At 32.8% G+C, this 22,522-nt stretch overlaps 1 protein-coding gene across 1 annotated transcript in view; it reads left to right on the forward strand.

The window, feature by feature from the left end:
* The window catches only part of svr (Carboxypeptidase D svr), a 36,230-nt gene extending 15,670 nt beyond the window's left edge, over nt 1–20,560 (forward strand). The window contains exons 7-20 of the mRNA XM_088259705.1: nt 3,306–3,533; nt 5,468–5,659; nt 6,881–6,966; nt 8,106–8,306; nt 9,072–9,157; nt 9,260–9,416; nt 9,802–9,968; nt 11,276–11,386; nt 12,262–12,418; nt 12,937–13,609; nt 14,036–14,329; nt 15,895–16,179; nt 17,998–18,174; nt 19,664–20,560. Of these exons, the coding sequence (XP_088115831.1) occupies nt 3,306–3,533; nt 5,468–5,659; nt 6,881–6,966; nt 8,106–8,306; nt 9,072–9,157; nt 9,260–9,416; nt 9,802–9,968; nt 11,276–11,386; nt 12,262–12,418; nt 12,937–13,609; nt 14,036–14,329; nt 15,895–16,179; nt 17,998–18,174; nt 19,664–19,776 (2,927 nt within the window). The 3' untranslated portion in view covers nt 19,777–20,560. The remainder of the gene's footprint in view (nt 1–3,305; nt 3,534–5,467; nt 5,660–6,880; nt 6,967–8,105; nt 8,307–9,071; nt 9,158–9,259; nt 9,417–9,801; nt 9,969–11,275; nt 11,387–12,261; nt 12,419–12,936; nt 13,610–14,035; nt 14,330–15,894; nt 16,180–17,997; nt 18,175–19,663) is intronic.
* Nucleotides 20,561–22,522: the final 1,962 nt, after the last annotated feature.

Here is a 22,522-nt window from a genome sequence, read left to right on the forward strand (position 1 = left end):
TTAAACCAAACCGCCAATACAGCAAATTTAAGGAAACAAAAAAAACATTAGATAATTTCAAAAATATTGCCTTTGTTTTTATTATTATCGAGTTTTGAAGATAGAAACAATTTTTTTAGCTGTTCTTTAATGTATAAATGCATTTTGTAGATACATTTACTAACAGCTGATGTGATGTTGTTAAAGTTGGACCACAGTTAGTATTTCATATAGGAGGCACTGGACTCAATTACATGCTATTACCCGCGATAATTTAATCTTATTTAATTCCAGTGTCAAATAATGATTTCGACCATAATTAGGTAATCACTATGGCAAAATATTATATTTGAAAAAAAAAGATTTTGCAGCAGAGCTAAAAGAAAGTTTTGCTATGTAATAAAGACTATAAAAAAACTGTTTATAATCAAATTTAATTTTCAGTAATATGTATATTTGAACATGAGCAGAATTACCATCTTAACAAAATTACTTATTATTATTTTTAACAATTAAAAGATTTTCTTAATTTAGTTATTTATTATGATATATTTTTTGCAAAAATTGCTTTTCATCTTGTCGAAGAACCCAGATAATTAGAAAATTGACAAATATAACCTTTTACCATATGACTACTATTATTTTTAAAATAATGCAATATACATAAATGCTTTGGTTTTGGAAGTAATCATAGACAACTAACACAAGTACCTACCTTAATTTTGCACATAAAATACATTGAATGAACCCGGTTTCACTTTGCACAAAGATTCACACTAGGCGCATATACTGGACATGGATGAGGAAATGGTAGCAATGCATTTATAAGCACATAAATATTAACACACTATGGACGGGAAAGATATTTCTACCCGTTTGGTCGATTGATGCTTGTGGGTATTTTTACCTTCTGCGCTGACCTCATTCTGAACTCAGAAAAGAAGAAATTTCATATTTAATGTTTTTATATGAGTATTATGAACCATATGAATATCTCTTTATAAAGGTCTTAACTATATGTTCATAATTATGAAATCTTTTTGCCAGCGGGCCGCAAGCGTAAAAAACACCCGTCCAATTTGTGTTAAGATATTAGCAGAAACATATATACTATGCTTGGAGGGATTGCTATGTCATTGTATAAGTATATGTATACATTCATCTTAAACCTCCCATACATCCTCAAACATGTTTATCTCAGAAAAAAAACGTACCCTCAGTGTGCTTGGAGACCTTTGGTTGAACACATCATCTGATCCGAGCATCCCAACCACCGTATAGACAAATGTACAACCGTTTTGTCACCAACCTACCTTGCCAGCATGCTTGCCAACATGCTTGCTAACATGCTTGCCAACATGCTTGCCAACATGCTTGCCAAATACATTCATGCGTGTATGGGGTCTTTAACCCTTCAATGTGCAATTTTATTTTAATAACTGGTATCAACCTTAAAATATAGAAATGAAGCACAGAGTTGTCAAAAGAAGGATTAAAGTAGAACAAATTTAGTCAAAATGCGATCTCTCTGATGAATGCGATAGATTTTTAATTTTAATTTTAAACAGCAAAACGATGTATGATAAATTTTTTAATGGTGAAATGAGGAAAGAGTGCAAGGCTGAAGGAAGCACTATCTTTTAAATTAAGAACGTCGTGTTGAGATGGTTTGGATATGTGGAACGAATGAGTGAAGAAATAACGGTAAAACAAATTAATGTAGTTGGAAATAGGATCAGAGGAAGACCAGGTATTTCAAATACATACTTGGTCAAATACTATGAAGACAAGTATTTCAAATACTTGCAAATGGTAAGATCAGGAGTCGGAATAATCGGCACGTATTTATGAGGAGATACATGAATGTGGAAGAGGCAAAGAATGTTTCCAAAGACAGAGTAGTGTGGAATTCAATTCTCCTCTCCCTAACCCTGCGGCGTGATGATTAGTTATTTATAACTTACCTCGAATGATAGATTCCCATCCCCTAAAAATATGAAATAGTTAAATTTATTACTAGATTTTACATTTTCTGAGGTTTTTATAATAATATAGGAGATATGTCATTTTGACATTAACCAGTCAAACGACAATCAAACAATCTTCTTGTATTCAGTTTCAAATGTGTATATAATTAAACAGTAAAATATGATTTTTCCAGGAATTTTGTTCCATATATGTTAATCATATATGTAAATAAAGTAAAATTCAATCCATTAAACTGTGTTCAATTTTGGATATATTACCCAACTTTTTCATCTTTGTTGACATATCAAGAAAATCTTTAAATAAAATTTAATATGTTAATCACGCCAGAAAACAAGAGAACAACTGGTACAGATTCATCATTGATAGACCTGCCTTTATTCTTCCGCCGTTAATCCAATATGGTGCTATTTAACAAACCACATGTTTTATGGAAACTGTCACAGTATAGAACCCCTTAATTATTCAGTAATTCAGAAAATTTTATGTAAAGCTACAAGATTTAAATATTGAACGGTGTTTAAAAATGATGCGGAATTCATCGAAACACGTGTCACAATAGATTGAACTTACCTCGCTCACAATGTTCCGAGTCTCGCACTGTTTGGTTGATAATACCACATGATGTTATACTATATGATGTCAGATTATTTACCAAATACCTCATGCAGTTATAGCATGGATAATGAATGTTGATAAATTCATAATAACCATTCATGTAATCAACATTTTCCGCTTCGTAACAAGCCTTTAATATTTTAACTTGTTAGCTTGCTATAGAAATTATTTATGAAGCATTTATTATATGTGTATATGCTTATTTTACACATTCTGTGTGTCAAACACATCCCGTGTCCATACAAATATTGAAACCATACACTGACGGGAGTTGTGTTGAATAAAGATGAGGATTCGTGGCCGGTTTTATGTGTTTGAAAAATACACAAAAAATACACTTATTTATGATGTTTTAATAGAAAGTAGAATTTGATTTTCAACAAAGTTATGGGTTTTTAACAATTTGCACTGTATGACGCTATTTTATATGCATTGAACGTGTTAATACATACACTCTGGAATTTATCACTCACGGAAAACAATGAATAGAAATTAAAAGTTTAATGATTTTTTAAATATCTTTGGATGGATGGATTTTCACAATGGATGACTTATTTTATATGCATAGTATTATTTGATCCAAAAATCAAACTAATTTAATCTTTTTTAATAATTATAAAATAAGCAGTGCATCTTTTGATAACAACCCTTGGAGAGAATGAATGATCCTTATCACTTTTGGAATGATTTGAGATTAATATAGTTACATATATTTATTTTAGTTGATTTTGAAAATGTGGAAAAGGTGCTGCGCTCCGTGGTGGATGAGTTTGGTTTTGTCATCCCCAACAAGTTTGAAAATCACAATTATGAAAAAATGAAAAACCTACTGCAAACTATGACAAAGAACTATCCTAACATCACTCGGCTCTACAGCGTCGGGCAGTCAGTTCAAGGAAGGGAACTTTACATTCTGGAGATCACCAAGGAACCGGGGAAGCACATCAGAGGTAAGGCAATACTGTAATTTGGCGAGCGTGCCTTTGCTGTTGCGGGACTCATGGCGTGGAATGCTCTTCCACTAGCATTTAGAAATAGTGAGAGTGAGATATCTTTACAAAAAAAACAATAAAACTATTAATCAGTCTTGATAAAGAAGCGGTTAGATTCATAACCGGCAGACATTATAATTAAGTTGTAATAAAATATTTATAGTGATTTTAAAACAAAGTTACATTTTAATTATAAAATGGAAAATCACAAAGTTGGTGCCTCAAGTATTAATTATAAAAGAAAAACACACTTGTTTGATAAATCTTTTCCACTATATTTTTTTTCCCTAATTTACTACTAATCTACTTGAGGTAGTAATTTACAAAAATGGCGCTATGTAAATTATCCAAATTTATTATTATTAAAATTTTAAAGAATACATCTATATTTAATGGCTTAACACTTATATTCTTAGATACTTTCGTCAAAAAAATACTACTATAAAATTTAACCCACATATACGTGTTTTTTTTTGTTATTTATTTTATTTTTTAAATAAGTATAAATAATCTCTAGTCAAGAATTTATGTAGGTATTAGATCAAGAAGCAATTTTTATTTAGGTATTAATTTTTTAGAAATTTCAGAAGGTCCTCATATAAGTACAGAGCCTCAAATGGAATTTTAACATTTTTATGATAATGTTAATAAATGATTATAAATTACATGTAATAAATGATTACAAATAATAATAATAAAAGAAATACATAGATTTTATGCGTGAATGATTCTCCGTTACATTGTTTGCAAATGAAACGAGTTTTTATCCTATAGCCGCAATGGTAGTATTTTAATCAATCAAGTCTGAAAATAATTTACTATAAACAAATTGTTAAGATAAGTACTTTTTTTAAAACACTGGTGGGACTTTTAACTTAGCTATTTTTAAGACCTTATTTGTGTCGCCTACTTTCAAAATCCGCCAGATCCAATTTTAAAATTTAAAATAAATACTTTGTTGTTGAAAATATTTATATACTTGAAAACTCTGCTAAAAATACTTAAAAACAGCATTGTTTTTCAAATTCCGCCATATTCATGGAACTTGCTTTCTGACCCATATCGGCCCATCAGAGAGCGGGGTATAAAATTAAGATGACGTCATTATCAGTTTTTGTCCGCTTTTTTTTTTTAAATACTGAATTTTTTTTTTTTTTAAATGTGAAAATTAGCAAATGAGCGGGGATAGGTAAAAAATTAAGATGACTTCAATAATGAAGTCATCTTAATTTTTTACCACGTGACACAAACCGATAACGGTTTGTGTCACGTGTTTTTTTTTTAATACTGAAAATTTTTCTAAATAAATTGGAAAATTCTCTATTTCATAATATTTTATCTAGAGACAGACAAATCTTTTAAACATCAATGTTACCCGGAAAATTTTGCATTTTTTGTAAAATCGACCTCCATGATTTTGATAGTAGGCGACACATATGAAGGCTTTATGTAGAAGAGTGTTATAAAACAGAAAAAGCAACTCCAGGGGCTTGAGTTTGAGCTCTATATCTATGCAGTTAACAGTTAATAACATTGAAATAGGCGTAGCTAAGTGTACTAAAAAATCTGAAAATATAACATAGGAAATCTTTTCATATTTGTTACTTTATTTACTTTCATTACTAATTCCAGAAAAAATAAATTCCTACATAAAATTGAACCCTTGCAGTAGGCGTAGCTTAGTGTATTAAAAAAATCTGAAAATATAACATATGAAATCTTTTCATATTTGTATCTATTTACTTTGATTACTTATTGCAGAAAAAATAAATTTCTACATAAAATTGAACCCTTGCAGTAGGCGTAGCTTAGTGTACTAAAAAAAGCTGAAAATATAACATAGGAAATCTTTTCATATTTGTTACTTTATTTACTTTGATTACCAATTCCAGGCAAGCCTGAGTTCAAGTATGTAGCTAATATGCACGGAAATGAAGCTGTCGGCAGAGAAATGCTCTTGCTGTTGGCAAAATATCTCTGCGAAAACTATTTGGGTGATGATCGAGTTACGAGGCTCATTAATACCACGAGGATTCATCTGATGCCATCCATGAATCCAGACGGGTACGAAAGATCCAGGGAAGGTTTGTGTTAAACAACGACTATTAATTGAAATGACATTTTGTACGCTGCAGTCGCCCCTGACTGATTCAAGCTGCCCGTATATTTCCGGCCTTACTAAGCAAAGCAGTTGTCATAAATACAATATTATTATAAACATACATTTTGTTTCTTTTTTATCAGTAATGTAATATTGAAAATGTAATAATATAATATATATTATGAATAATGTAAAATAATGTTCACTTCTAAAGTGTAATGGTAAGCGCATTCAGCTACTGTGCTAGAGGTCCCAGGTTCGAAATAAATATAAGTGATTTTTCACTCTCATATTTATTTATTATCATCCTGGACTGGTGCAAGCGCTGGACTGATCACTTTGCTTTCATGACATAGTGCCCTATGCACCATTGGGTGTGGATAAAGGTTAGAAGTAGAAAAGAAGATGATTTTGTTACCTCTATGCATAAGAATCTGAAGTTCAAATTTTGGTTAAATGAAGTAATGTGGACCAGAAGTGTGGACCGAATAAATCTTAATAAAAAATGTTAATAAAAATCCCATAACAAGAAAATCCTACGTTGTGTTTTTTAGTACTTCTGTGTAAAATTGTATCTCGGAAAGGTCGGTTAGTGCCGCATTAAGGTAGTGATTTACTTATTTTCCCAATATCTCATTGATTTAATCTGATGCGATCGTTCCATTCATTTTTTTTCAATGTATGCATTTATTACAATATTTTTACATATCGCTCACTCCTTTCAACAACGTCATATATCGAAAAACTTTTTCAAGAGATCGTTTTTAAAGTTTAAAAATATAATGTAGTGTATTAAAAATAAATATCAAGCCACTTATTGAACTTTTTACTGTGCAAAAGATCTTTTTGGGTAAAACCTGAATGTTTTTTCTCCATTCGTAAAATATTTAGTTTATTTAAAAAAATAGTTAAACAATACCTTTTCTTTAAAATGCAAAAACAACACTTTCTGCCATGTAGCGGGTAAATATTAAGTTAAAAATATGCCTCTTTTGCTGGGATAAAGTACATTTTCTGGGCATTCCAAAAACATGCACAACTGAAAAATGTAAATTTTTGATAAATGACATTGATGAAAGGAGTGGGTGATATGTGTTTCATTAGCTATTTAGTTTAAGTATGTTTGTTTTATTCATGTCTTCATTAGTTATTTTGTTTGTTTTTTCTGCTTTTGTATTAATGAAACACATATTTTCATTTTTAGGTGATTCGGATAGTATTCAAGGACGATCAAATGCTAATCATATTGATTTAAATAGAAATTTCCCAGACCAGTTTGAAAAATCTAAGGTATGAAATTACATCAATATATATCTTTTAATGGAGCCTTTAAGAGCCAGGAAAATTTTAAGCCAAAGAATTCACACCAATTGAATAATATACAAAATATCACCCGATTTCATACAAATTTATCTTATTTTGATGATAATTTTTTCATAAGAATTGCTTGCTTTATTATGTAGATTATAAACACTACCTTATCAGGATTATAAAGACTGAGACATCACTGTCCCAAGTGTATTGTGACATGTACTCCGTGACTCCGTACATGTGACAAGTCGACGTCATGGGATAGGCAGGCATCTAGTTGGCATGTGTTTTTAATATGAGGCCTATCAATATTTTTTGAGTCACACAACCTGAGAAATATAGAATACCCATCAGTGCTAGTATGAAACTGGACATGAACTGGACTGTCATATAAAATTTGTATGTCATGTGTACTGGGGATTAGATAAAATGGCTATCATGTCTATTGTTGAGCGGTATGATCGATAATCCTGAAATTATCCGGAGTATTGATCTGTATGTTCCCAAGAGTTTTCTAAGATGGCATCAGCATAGATTGTTTCACATTCCTACGTACAGCACCAATCTACTGATGGTTATGCCTATGGGAAGAGCTACCGCTATGCTGAATAATATCACGCCGGATAGTGACGTTCCATGTGTCTGAAGGGGTATTCTGAAGCGGGATTCTTCTACATCTTTAACAATAGTGTTCTTGCTTACTTTCTAATTTTTGTGTTAGTACATATACTACTACAACTACTAACCCTTATCCGCACCCAGTGGTGCATAGGGCACTGCATCATATAGAAGCAGTGTTATCTTGATCGTTAAATACATGAAGGAAAGGTGATCAGCCTTCCGCTTCGGGTACCAGTCCAGGTTCATATTAAATAAATATTAGACTGAAAAATCACTACCAAATTTCTCGGCTACCGTGCTGGAGGTACCGGGTTCGATCCCCAAGAGGGTCAAAATAAATATTAGTGATATTAGTTAGTACATATATACAATTTAAATTTTAGTTTCTAATGTATATGTTAATTTTTACTGGATAAATTAAATTGAAATCGAATTGAATGTTCTACACAAGCTATCAGCAGAGGTTATAACAAAAGTTTTATTCTTGTTTTGTTTAGCTGAATGCGGTACAAGAGCCAGAAACTCGAGCTGTCATGGAGTGGTCCAAATCTATACCGTTTGTGTTGTCAGCCAACTTACACGGAGGTGCTATGGTCGCAAATTACCCATTTGATGACAGTCAGCAGATGATGAATGGGATACCGAGTTACAGTCCTGATAATGCGGTGTTTGTGCATTTAGCGCATGTATACTCTGATGTAAGTAACTGAGATAGACTAGACTCCCAACAGCGAATGTGTTTGCTTATCTATGAGTGATGAATACATTTAAAGTATTTATTGTATTTATTGAATTCCATATTGAATTGTTGGGTAATATATCCAAAATCAAACAAGGTTTATTGGATTTGAATTCTACATTTATTTATGTATATGTAAATACGTGACGCGTTTCGTCCTCTTAAGACATTATCAAACACTCAGATAGTGTTTGATATCATATACATAAATAAATTTAGAATTCAAATCCAATAAACCTTGTTTAATTTTGGATATATTACCCAACATTTATAGTGTTCAGTATAATTGTATATCAATGTATCTCATTGCAGTTTGACTACTTTTTTAAATTTTCAAATTCACTTATCTACTACTTCACAAAACCACAAAATTTGTCTACAAAATCATTTTATATATTTTTTACAATTCATTTTATTGATCACAGATTTTTTTATCTATGCTTATTATAAGATATTATAAAATATATATTAAAAGCTCATTAATTTGAAATGGCCAATTTTTTTTACATATTTATTTTATAAACAGATGCGCCGCAACACTTTCAAAGCGATTGTGTTATTTTTGCTGTCAAAATAACAAAATTAATTAAGTTCTTATTATGGCAATATCATAAGTTTTTCAATTGATGTCCTTTTACTATGCGATACTATCGAAAAACTTAATTGTAACCTTAAAACTATAATAATGTTTTATGTTTATATATATGTATTTTGTACATTCTAGGCACATTCCACTATGCATTTGGGAAGACCATGCATAAATATGCCAAGAGAGAAATTCGCAAATGGTATAACAAATGGCGCTGAATGGTAAGAATAAAAAAATTATTACACTTCACATACATATCTTGTTTTTTGAGTATTTCTTTTTCATATTATAATTTTTACGTTTAATTCAAAACTATCTTCTAGGTACACTGTTTCTGGAGGCATGCAAGATTGGAATTACTTGAACACAAATGATTTTGAATTGACTCTAGAGTTAGGATGTTATAAATTCCCCAATGCCACACGGCTGCCAACATTCTGGATGGAGAACAGGGAAGCTCTCTTGACGTATATTGAACAGGTAACCTAACCTAACCTTTTTTATTATCGTACAAACTGACATTCACATTTTTATTTATATTGAAATAGTATAAAGTTCTTTGGACACGTTGCGCGTGGCAACGAGGATAGCCTGGAACGGCTAGTTGTGATTGGTAGTCTGGAGGGAAAGAGAGGGAGAGGAAGATCCTCCAGACGATGGACCGATCAAATTAAGGCAGCAGCAGGCACCTCAGTGGTTGGAGCGCTACGTGCAGCGCAGTCAAGGGATAACTGGAGAAGAGTCATTGCTTCTGCAAGGGTTACAACCCTCAGTAATGAAGAATAAGACGGAGAAGAAGTATAAACACGCATATCCAAAGACAATATTCTGTTGAAATTTAAATTTATAATTTTATTTTAATTAGGTTCATAAGGGCTTGCACGGCTTTGTGGCTAGTTCTATAGGCCATGGGATACCTAATACGGTGATCCGGGTTCACGGGATTAATCACGTGGTCAGAACAGCTGCGGATGGTGACTATTGGAGACTTTTGCTCCCTGGAACATATAATGTCACAGCTTCTGCTACCGGGTAACTATATAAAGTGTTTATTTTTCTTCACAAAATTTCAGCGAGTGTTTTTGCCTAGAATTTTCACTCATGAATTACATGAAATTATAGTAACTTTAAACATAAAGAGTAAATCCATTCACGAGTAGGCATAGACTATGAAACTTATAAAGTTAAAGCCTGAGTAGGGACATGATAAACGGTTTTGCTTAAGCCGTAGCTAGATTTCAGAGTCACTTGGACGTTAGGTATTTAAAAAAAAAATAAAAAATTTCAAATACTTCTGGGTTTCTTCTCCCCCTAGGAGTTGTTTTTATATTTTGACATCTCAACATCGATGAAGAAGAATATGGAAGTCTGGGTATTTACAGGGCTTATGATCACTTATACACTGAAATTCACGATTGTGCCAATTATCGAATGTCTGTATTATATAAATTTTTAAAGATGCACTGTTGTTGGATTCTAAAATGATAGTTGCTTCCTCTCGAATTGAGACACCTATCAAACATATTAAGGATTTTTCTTGGACGGCAGCTCTGGTAATGAAATAAAATAACAGTTGATATTTTTATACACTTACTCGGCATTTTGTTGGTCATATTTTATCTCATACAGAAGATTCTCAATCTACCGAGATTGATGAAATATCATGTTTAAACTAATTCTCCAAATCCAAAATCAGTAAAAAATTACAGTGGAACCTCTCATAATGAGTAAAAAAATGTGAAAAAGTTACTTCCTTAACGAGCGACATTTCGCATTACGAGTTACAGAGAAAGGGCAAGTCCCTTTTTCACAACATTCAGCTGTGAACCAGGACTTCCACGCCAGTCAAAACAAAAAATGTTTCGCTAAACGAGTAAGATTCTGGAACGAATTATGCTCTTTATGAGAGGTTCCACTGTACACGGTTTTGTAAATAGCTACCTATTACCTATCTTTCTTTTTCTTCTTACCCTTATACATACCCAATGCTGCATAAGGCACTGCATTGTATATAAGCAGTGTTACCTCGATCGTTAAACGTTACCGTAACCTCGGTGTCAGGTCGTGGTCCCCTGATTAGTGTTGTGGACTCTTAAGTCAGAGTTTCTCGGTTCGAAGCCACTATACCACAATTTGATACCTATTTCTAATAATGAGCCGCTTAGGCTCACAAAAATAGTATGAAATTGAAATATTTGTGTAAATAATAAAATTTTAAAAAATAATAATAAAAAAATATATATTTATATACGAATGAAAGGTAATCAGTCCTGCGCTTCATGTACCAGTCTAGTGATATATAAGATCATCCAGTGATAGTTGGTTTCATTATTTTGTAGATACGAGAGTCTTACTGTAGAGGTTGTTATTCCCGACGAAGGATCCTTGAGTTACAACTTCACCCTGATGGCGAATGACCCGCAACATTGGTCCAGCGCTTATGATTTTAGGTAAGGCTTTATTTTTCTAATGTTAGATAGACTAATTTATGTAAAAACCTTATAAATGTTCACTTGGTAAATAGAACTACACTGGACTCCCTATTTAGGTAGATATGTTCCAAGCAACAACTAATATTGATATAACATAAAACTGTAAAATAAAAAATTCAAAAAAGTATACTAAAATAAAAATAAAATATCTATCATATTTTATAGATTTTGTCGTATAAAAATATATTTAGGATAATAAAAAAATAAAATTCTTTATCTTTATAATAAAACAAAAAGTTTATAGTTTTTCCACTTTTATTTTATGTAACCAGTGTTTGCCAAATAAAATAACGATGGAAAAAATGTAGATAGTTGTAATTTTATTATATAAAATGCAGTTCTACCAAGAAATGTCTGTACAAAATGTAAGCCAAATTCTTTATTGCTATTTGTATCTTAATTTTATTTATGAAGAATAAAAAAATCGAAGGTAATAAAAATTATTCACCTAGCTCCCTTCCGCATACCTCTCTATGCATAGTTCTGACTAGGCGAGGGATGTTCGACATTCCAAATTACTGTCACGCATTTCTAAATACCATAAATGTTCATTTATTCTTTCTCTATGTACCATTTTATTGCAAAATCATGTAAAAAAATCTGTGCAAAGAGAGAGTTCAGTGTATACAAATTTGTAATTTTTATGGAGTATTTCGTAAATTACATTAGAAATTACAAATATCAACACGCATACATCAAAAAGTCATTAGGTTCTTATATAACGTTTATGAAAATTAATACAATGAAAAAAAATGGATCAAATTCTACAAATAGAATTTGCTTATTTATGATAAGGTTGCCTGCTTTTTATAGAAAATATTTTTCGCTTGTAGAATTATTGAAAATGTCGTCCGCACAAAATATCATACAGAGCAAGAGATAAATACACTTTTGGCAGAGTTCGAAAATAAATATTCGGACATTGCCGAATTTGAGGCAGGCGACAGTGAGATTTCTATGCAGATCCATTCTCTCAAGCTGACAGATCAAGTAAGTCATTTGCCATCTACATGTATTCTTTGTAAGATATAAAATTTTCATATTTAAATCATCTCTAGAGATTACTAACACTAAATATGTTATATTTTATAAAAATAAGTAAATGCTGCCTAACTCGGAACAGTTAATGGCAATATGTAGTAAGGATAGACAATGTGTAATGTGTTCAACAATTTTAAATATATACTACAGCAGTGTTTTGAAATGCATTGGTTTTTGTATATAAAATCAAAATAATTGAACTCTGCGTACAAAAATGCAGACATTGTGCAAGGAAGTATGTCAAAGGAGTGCAAAGACAGGGTATTTCATGAATTGTATGGAAAATAGACCCCCCTTAGCGCTCATTCGTTTAGCATGCCATTTTACTGGCAGGGATTACTGTATTGTATTTTAATTTTCCAACATGTTTTTAAGGAAAAATCCATTTTAAATATAATATGTGTTTCATTATTGAAAGAAGATCCTTCATTTAAAATGTATATTTTTTTTACTATTGTCATTTTTAGATTGGATCGCCAGATGAACTCAAGTTTCAAATTGGGATACTCAGTAACTTGTACGGCACACAGCCTCTGGGCCAAGAGATTTTGTTGAATTTCGCCCGACATGTTGCGGCGGCCTACTCGATCGGTGAACCGATCCACAAGAAGCTTCTTCAGAACGTCGTACTCCATTTCATCCCGAATCTCGACCCGATCTACCCGAACATCCTCAAGAACTTCGACAACAGCAATCAGTGTAATTTGAACACGATGGAAGAAGAATTCGGCGATAAATTGTTGAACCATTTAAAGAATAACAAGAATCCCAATTCCCACAGCAAGGAGATGATGTTCGAACTGATGCTGAGATGGGAACATTTCGACATGTTCATAGACTTGGGCAGCGGCAACACCAACATCATGTATCCGGAAATGTCTAAATCGGTGTATGACAAGTTTTCCGAGACTTATCAGAACAGCAGGCAGTTTAGTACGGGATCGGTCTGCGAGAGTACACCGAGCCAGAAGGAGAATTCCAAACACGAGCAGCTGATCGATTTGCTCTGCGAGAAGTTCAAGGTTCCCATGTTTACCATCGGCTTGGATTGCTGTAAAATGCCCACCCAAGACCTGATAGGACAAGTTTGGAGGGATAATATACAGAGTATAATGTCCTTTGTCAAATTAGCTAACACAGGTATGAATATATATTTTTTTAACCAATTACTTCTTCAGTGGTAGTCAGGATGATTTATCCCGCTCCGCAGTGTAGCAGTTACCGCGTTTGGCTACAATAGTATTACGTTTCGGGTTCAATTCCCAGGGGGGTCAAAATAAATATCAGTGATTCTTCATACTAATATTTACTATTACCCTAGACTGGTACCTGAAGCGCAACATCGATCGCCTTGGATTTATGTTATTAGCGATCAAGAAAACACTGTTAATATGATGTAGTACCCTATGCACCATTTTATACAGTTACGATTTAAAAGAAAAAAGTAAATCAAAGATGGGCCCATTTAGAGTGATTACATATAAATGAATACATTGATTATTTAGATATTTAGAAATATTACGTTTCTAGGGGAGTAAATTAATAAAAGTGATATTTTTTCTTTAGGTATCGAAGGGTATGTTAAGAACGAATTCAATTCTCCACTCCGCAATGCAACCGTCAAGATATCGGGTGTGGATATGACTTTCGACGTATCTTCCAATCTGGCATTCTACAAGATAATGCTGCCCCCTGGTCAGTACGACGTCGCGGTGCAAAGCAAAAACTACAGAGACCAAGTTTTCAGCGTTATCGTGGTGCAAGATAGGCTGGCCCGCCGCGACATCGCTCTCACGAGGGAGGGGGCTGTCAGCGACAAGCAGGAACCCGCGCAGGTCACTAAGTTGGTTCCCATAACCGGTAAGTGATCATTGTTACTGCTAACGGTACTGGAACACTTGTGATGAGGAAGACGGAAACGCACAAATGAAGACAATTATTTATTTATCTAAAAATTACAAAGTGAAAAGAACAAAGCGACACCAATAGAAAACGAGCGAGCGCGACGTATACACGTTTGAATATTAATCTAATCTGAATACCAAAATATTGGTCCTCCACCCCTTATATACGATTTCAAAGGACTTGCATGTGGTGGGGACAATATTGTAAACATTCAAAACTTAATGAACTGCGTCTCTTTCTTCTTCTCGAATACATTTATGCCTACAATTTTAATAAACAAATTGTTTTAAAAAATACACAATTTTTGGCATGAACAATAATTTTTAACCTATCCTTTAAAACCGAGGTAAAGTGCAGAATAGAGGCTGCTCGTATAGTTTTTAATAAGACGAGAAATATATTAACCAACCACAGCCTCAATCTGAAGCTTTGGCAGAGAATATTTAGGTGTTATGTCTGGTCAGTACTTCTATACGGAGTTGAGTCGTGGACCCTCAAAGTCAGCACTATGAACCAACTGAGGCATTCGAAATGTGGCTACATTGTAAAATGCTACTCATTCCATGGATCGATATGGTCAGAAATGCAAATGTGCTCCAAGCAGGGAGACAGTTGCTGACTGATATCAAGGTCCGGATGGTGTCCTATTTGAGGTATGTGCTAAGTGGAGAGAAGTATGAGCTATTGCACCTAATCATAATAGGCAAAGTAGAGGGTCCACGAGGTGTGTTCAGAAGACAAATCTCCTGCCTCCGGAATATACGAGATTGGACGGAGATCAGGACCACCGTCGAGGCGTCGTTTAGAGCTACCTAAGACATCAGATAGCGTGTGGCTCCACGTTGGGGGCATAGTGATTATTTCTCAAATATTGTCAGATTATTAGTGATTAATAGTGATTATATCTCAAATATTTATTATGTCAGGATTTGGATACGACCACCAACGCCATCTATTGATGATACGACACAATTAAACCATTTATAGGCTACATGTTTTACCGACTGAACAAACAATGTTACGAAACGTCATTAATATCTTACTACTAAAGAGGTTAATGTGCATTATTTTAAAATCCTTTTATTTCAATAATAAAAGTAGAACTGGTTTCAACCCTAATGTGTGGAAGTAAAGCATCGAGTTGGCAAAATACGATGAAAGTAGACTAAATCCAGTTGAAATGCGATCTCGACGTTTTACTTAAACAAAATTTGTGTGACATCATCGGAATGACACTGTCAGAGAAAATTCATGAAATAAAACATGTTTCCTGGTGCAAAGATTTTTTATTATTCAAGGAAAATTGGTGTTTGTTGCATTGACTTTAATATAAAATTATGAAAAGTTAAAAAAAAACTCAATCCTCAGATACAAGTTTTGTCTGCAGAAACTCACTCCCGGACAGCTTAAATTAAAATATTCATTTGGGTGGCTCTTCAAAAATCCTTGATATAGCTAAAACGATGAGCAATCTTTCTGTATTCTGTGAATTGTTCACCTAACATATTCCAATCTTCTAGGTTTCGTAATGGATGGCAGCAACTCTCCGATCATAGGTGCAAAGTTGATCGTTAAAAATACCTTCCCCCGGGTATCGACTCTCTCCGATAAAAATGGCGCCTTCACCCTTCTCGCCCCACTAAACCTGCTGGGCTCGGAAGCCATCATCGTGGCGTCCCACAAGCTGTACATCGAGTACATCCAACAAGTGCCCGTCATGGAAAAGACTCCTCCCGTCATGTTCCGGATGACGAGAGATGAAATGGTTTTGGGCTTGCCCAGGACTATATTCCTTGTCTTGGCCGGTGAGTTCAATTACAAAGTTATAATGAACTTGTGGATTATGGTTGTGGACGATGAACAGTATCCCATCCTCCTCGCCAGTTGTTTTGGGTTCAGGTGGTGGAAGGATATCAGTAAACGATTGCTAGTTCTTTGACTTTGGATTATTCCATATATTGCTCACTCCTTTCAAGAACGTCACAAATCAAAAAACTTGATTTTACAGGAGAACGTTTTTAAAGTTTAAAAATATAATACAATGTATTAAAAATAAATATCAAGCCACTTACTGAACTATTTACTGTGCGACAGATCTTTTTAGGTAAAACCTGAAAGTTTTTTTTCTTTTGAAAAATATTTAGTATATTTAAAAAAATAATTAAACGATACCTTTTCTTCAAAATGCAAAAACAACAGTTTCTGCCCTGTAGCGGGTAAATATTAAGTTAAAAATATGCCTCTTTTGCTGGGAAATAGTACATTTTCTGAGCATTCTGAAAACATGTACAAGTGAAAATTGACGATTTTTCATTTATTACGCTCTTGAAATGAGTGAGCGATATAAGTTAACAGGAGCTCTAAGCTCAGAGCGGGTGACTGCTTTTAACAGCTTCGCTACCAACCCCTTCATGTGCGGAGTAAGGAGTGCAAGCGGGGTGCCCACTCCACACTTGAACGGACTTGCACTTTAATATTTCTTTGACTCAGATTGCTGCCGGCCTTAGGTTTGGCATGTGTTGGCGAGTTGGCAGCGAAGCTGTTAAAGAGAGATTATTCTAGAATGAAGCTTGCCAGACTATGTGGGTATTCACATGATTACGGAATATTGTTGAATACAGTTAACTACTGACACCAACAAACCCACATTTCTTACAGAACTCAATAGTTAATATGGATATTAAAATAAAAATTATAATAATTTATAAAGCGCTATTTTCGTATATAACACTACTTCAGGGGCGCTTCACAGTGATTGAATCGGGGAAAGGAGATAGTGGAAATGATTTAGCAAACAAATATGTATATTTTTCTTTTTCTAAAAATCATCTCACTCTTGCTATTTCTAACTACTAGTGGAGAGTACTTTCTACTCTATTGTTCCCTCATTAGCAAAGCCAAGCTCGATAAATTTAGTGCGCTGGTTGCGAGCTGGCACGATCGCTTTATCCACGGCAGTTGTTGTAGCCGATCGAAGAGTGAGACGTTCATCAGAGCTGATTCGTTTGGAATGCACAGCTTTTTTAGATACTTCGGAGCTGTATTATGTATTATATTGATTTGTACATAATCAGACAGAGTTTATACTCTAAACTATGAAAGCGTAACCGGTGCAGTTGGTGAAGTACTGGAGTGATATGGGTGAATTTAGATATTATAAAAATCAGTCTCGCATTGCAGCTGAGTCATTTTATTATTTGGTAGACCCGTATATCTAATCGTACAGAAGAAAGTGACTAACTAACAAAACGTAAAATGTTCAGGAGTGCCATTTAAGTCACTTTTGCTTGACAATAAAATAAACATCAATGCAGCAATTACTAATCATTATTAACAAGTCAATATGTTATACTTCCAAGTTTAAAATCATTTGGGATTTTTTTCAGGACAATATTAAGCTAGTAAGATATCAAATAGTCAATAATCACGTTTTTGTAAAAAATGCACTTGGTCACTTTCTCCTGTATGACTGCGATATATACTGTTGCAATAATCAAAGGTACAAATATATTTGTCAATTGGCGGGCAGCATCAACTGGCGAATTCTCCCGAATGCTCTTCACTTGCCTTAGCTTCTAAAAACATGTGCTTGTTGTGAAATTATGTGGAATATCCTTCGGCAGGTTGTTTCGGAGTGCTGATAGTGGCACTGGCGGCATTCTGCTATTCCTGCTGCCAGAAGAGGAAGTTCCCTCGGGGAGATCGGGACGACTACGCCTTCTCCGTACTTCGGCAAAAGGAAGCCAGACTCTTCGAAGATGAGGACAGAGAAGATGCCAAATTGTTTAAAGATGTACCTGGTAAGAAAATTCATCATAAATTATGAGAGAATTTTAATTTAAAAATAAAAATATTTGTGTTTTTTATTATTTGCAAAAATACTTTAATTTCACACTTTTTCTGTGAGCCTAAGCGGCTCATTATTAGAAATAGGTATCAAATTGTGGTAGTGGGCTCGAACCGAGAAACTCTGACTCAAGATCCGCGACACTAACCATGGGACCACAACCTGACACTAAATAAAATTATGAAATCATTAGTTTTTACCTAAATTCGGAATGGAAAAGTGGAGTAAGTCATGACTAACCTTTATTCCAATAAAACAGACTTTCAACTCGAATATTATTCCCAAATAATCTATTTATGATAATAATGGATTGAGTACTAAATATGTAGTGTGTTGTTTTTACATATATTTTTTTAATTAAAAAATTTGTGCTACTTTAAATTAATAACTCAATGTAAAATCACAAATTTCTCCAGTTTTACTCTCACCTTCTTATGAATTTCAATTTATACCATTGAATCGGAAGTCATATTAAAATGAATTTAAGGACATGCTGTAATAAATTTGTAGTTATAGGGCGTTTGTGAACTACACAGAATTACACTGAATTTTACTGTCCGGCACGTCAGTTAGCGTTTTAAAATGATGATTGGCTTGGATTGGTTTGTGCTTTTGTCCATCTTTCTTCAGATCGGTGCTCTTGATTGGTGCGTGAACACGTTGCGAGTAAATTCGATCACGCTAAACTGTCGTAGTCGCTTTCATTTTTCAAAACCGGACTGCCGGACGGTAAAATTCCGGGTAGTGCACAAGCGCCCTTACTGTAATAAATTACAAATCATACTATAGTAAATTTGAAGTCATACTGTAGGGAATTTGGTTTCATAATTCAAATTGGTGTTGTACCGTAGAATGGGGCTACTTGAACTTTGATGTGTTACTTGAGCCCAGTACAAAAAAAATATTTAGATAGATCTGTATTTAGTCTACAACAATGAACGTTTTGACATGATTCATTGTTTCCCTGACAGGTGACACTTATTGTCACGATACATTCATTATTGTAGACCAAATACAGATTTTTTTTTTGTACTGGGTTCAAGTAATACATCAAAGTTCTATGGTACTGTATTCAATTTGAAGTCATAATGTATTTATTTATTGTAACTGCAGACAGTTGGTAGAATTCCATATTAAATTGTTGGGTAATATATCCAAAATTAAACAAGGTTTATTTGGTTGAATTCTACATTTATTTATGTATATGTTAATACGTGACGCGTTTCGTCTTCTTAGGACATTATCAAACACTTAGGAGTGTTTGATAATGTCCTAAGAAGACGAAACGCGTCACGTATTAACATATACATAAATAAATTTAGAATTCAACCAAATAAACCTTGTTTAATTTAGGATATATTACCCAACGATAATGTATTAAATTCGATGTCATAACATACAATATTCAATCTGAAGTAAAAAGGTGTTTTTTTGTCCAACAGAGGGTATAGTGAAGCGGCCGTACTATGATGAAGATCTTCCTGCTGATGAGACAGACAGTGAAGATGATGATATAGTCTTAATGAGATCAAATCGCGAATGGCGAAAACAATGACAGACAGTATTATAATCACAAAATGGCTAATCTTATTTACTTAATGCGACAGAATGAATGTCTTCCTTTTAAGATTAAGTAAATACGGAACAATTTTTTTTAAGTGCAATGCTCTATAGTCAGTCCTTAAATGTCTCAAAACATTTTACCAACTATTTAGGTGCTATAAAACTCTTTACTCTTGTAGGTTTTCTCTCACAAATTCTAATAATATATATTTTTTTGCATTCTAAAAATATATCTTTGGTTAAAGATTTTTTTCATTCATGTAACTGTATAATTTGTAAATTATACCACCAACTATCCACTTGCGTACCGCAGGTTGGGAACCGCTGGTCTATAATAAATATGTATAGTTAATGAGAACATTTATATTTACCATTCCTTATTATCATATCTTAATATTGTATATTGGTTAGTTGTACATGGTGGTTAGACATGAAACAAGGAAGATTTTTGCATAATATAAAGAATCGCATAATCCACTCGTTATTTACAATGGGACCAATTTTTTACTATCAAAATTCAATCTTTGAAGATTAGCACTGTTACGAAATAGGATATGCATATTTTATTTATTTATTTATTTATAAAAGGCTCTCTAGTTGATATTTTATTTATTAAATTGTAGAAATTTCCTTTGTAATTTTTAAAACTGCACAAATAATATTGTAAAGAAAATTGTTAAATAATAAGAGTTATCTTAATCCCAGTAAAAACTATACTCAATAACTTTATTTTAAATGTCATTATCTGTGAATTACACTTATATTTAAATATGAAATACTTTTTTTTAAAAACTCATTTCAAGCTTGAAGTGCTGTGGTTAACTCTTCCACAATTTTTATCCTATATTTTATATTTTCAAACATAGCAGATAAAAATTTCATAAATTGTAATATTTGTGTATTTTCATATTACACACTTTTTCTATATTACATAAATTATTAGAAATTTCAATTTAACACAATCTAACGATATAAATTATAGTAAAAAAAAAGGAGCATTGTGTAAAAACAATAAAAATAAGGTTTTCCCTGAAACGATGACTTCAAATCATTCATGAAAAATAATAGAAAGTATTTTTCTTAAATTGTTGTCCTTAAAACACAATGTTCACTAGAGATTATCAGCATAAATAGTTGCTAGCTTGGCACTGACCTTTTGAAGTGTAGTTCTAAGCGATTTATATTATATTTTGAATATATGTATGTGCGGTAATTTTGAAATTTCTAAATACATTCATCTAATTGCTAGTCAAAAACATTATTCTCGGCTCAAATTTGATTTAATCATTAGCCAAATACATTATTCAAATATTACTTTTCTATAAAAGTTGCTGACAATTATTTGAATTAAAGGAAAACAGTAAATAAGCATAACTCTATTATGTTACTTTTTTTCGATCTATCATTGTGCCATCAATTTTAGACATTTTCAACATATGTTTGACATTTTCAGTGAGTTAAATGATGTTTTTTGATATTAGTTAAGAAGTTAAAAGAAGTTAATTAAATAACAATTGTTGGTTGTAATAACACGATCATTAGATCAAAGTGACATTTTTTGAAGGAACGATAGCATAAACTGTACAAATTTTATAGCTAGCCAAATTTTTTATTTACAACATTTTGAGTGTGTCCAAATACTTGTTCACCAATCTGGATTATCTCCAATTATAAATATATTATTATGATATAAGAGTTTCTGCTCAATAAAAATCTTATTTTCATCTCACCATGTCTCTAGTGAAGTTCTAGTGATTCATGAACAATGTTTCTGAATTGGTTCATATATATAGAACTTCCAAGAATTTGAGTAGTGTGGTTGTCAATAATGGGTAGAATTAGTGAATGTTACACGTGTGTAAAGTGATCACTTAAACCAGCTTATGACGGTCGTCAGCCCCGTAAATGCCCAGACTTCCATATTCTTCTTCATCTTTGATGAGATGTCAAAAAATAATATTAAAATTTCTTATTGTCTGAAATTTATGAATTCTTAATTATTTTTTTCCTATAAAACTGCAGTTTCTCTGTCATCATTTCTGTAATAATGAAGGATGTTGTAGTTTTTTATTTTTTATAACCCTTATCCGCACCTAATGGTGCATAGGGCACTGCATCAAATTGACACAGTGTTATCTTGATCATTACTTACATGAGGCAAGGTGATCACTCTTGCGCCTCAGGAACCAGTCCAGGGTAATATTAAATAAATATTACATTGTTAATAAATCACTAATATTTATTTTCACCTACCCCCCTGGGAATCGAACCCGGGACCTCCAGCACGGTAGCTAAACACGCTGACCATTACACCACGGAGGCGGATAGATATATATGTAGTTTACAGATATAATTTTTCCCACATTCCTATAAAGCTGGTTGGATAGAAGCAGGACTTAGACTTATCATAAAAAACTAAAGGGTGCTAAAGGGATTTGTAATAGTAATTTTTGTATTTTATTGTTATTATTTTCACATTTTGCTTATTATTCCATGACCAAGCATCAACTGCATCAAATGCGCAAGTAACTTTTTCATCACATATCTTTCAAAATTTGCCGACTTTACAGTAACTCATGTATAAACCTATTTATTATTGAAAAAAAACAAAGAAATCCATTTGCATCTAAATGTTTTTAAGTATATTTTGTATCCCTTTTAAAAACATTTAGAAGCACATAGATTTCACCTTTTTCTCAAAAATAAATTGATGTAAAGCTTGCAAATTTAACGTTATT

This window comes from Brachycentrus maculatus, unplaced genomic scaffold, assembly GCF_059751285.1.
Source record: "Brachycentrus maculatus isolate JH-2025_06_01 unplaced genomic scaffold, ASM5975128v1 h1tg000119l, whole genome shotgun sequence".
NCBI lineage: Eukaryota > Metazoa > Arthropoda > Insecta > Trichoptera > Brachycentridae > Brachycentrus > Brachycentrus maculatus.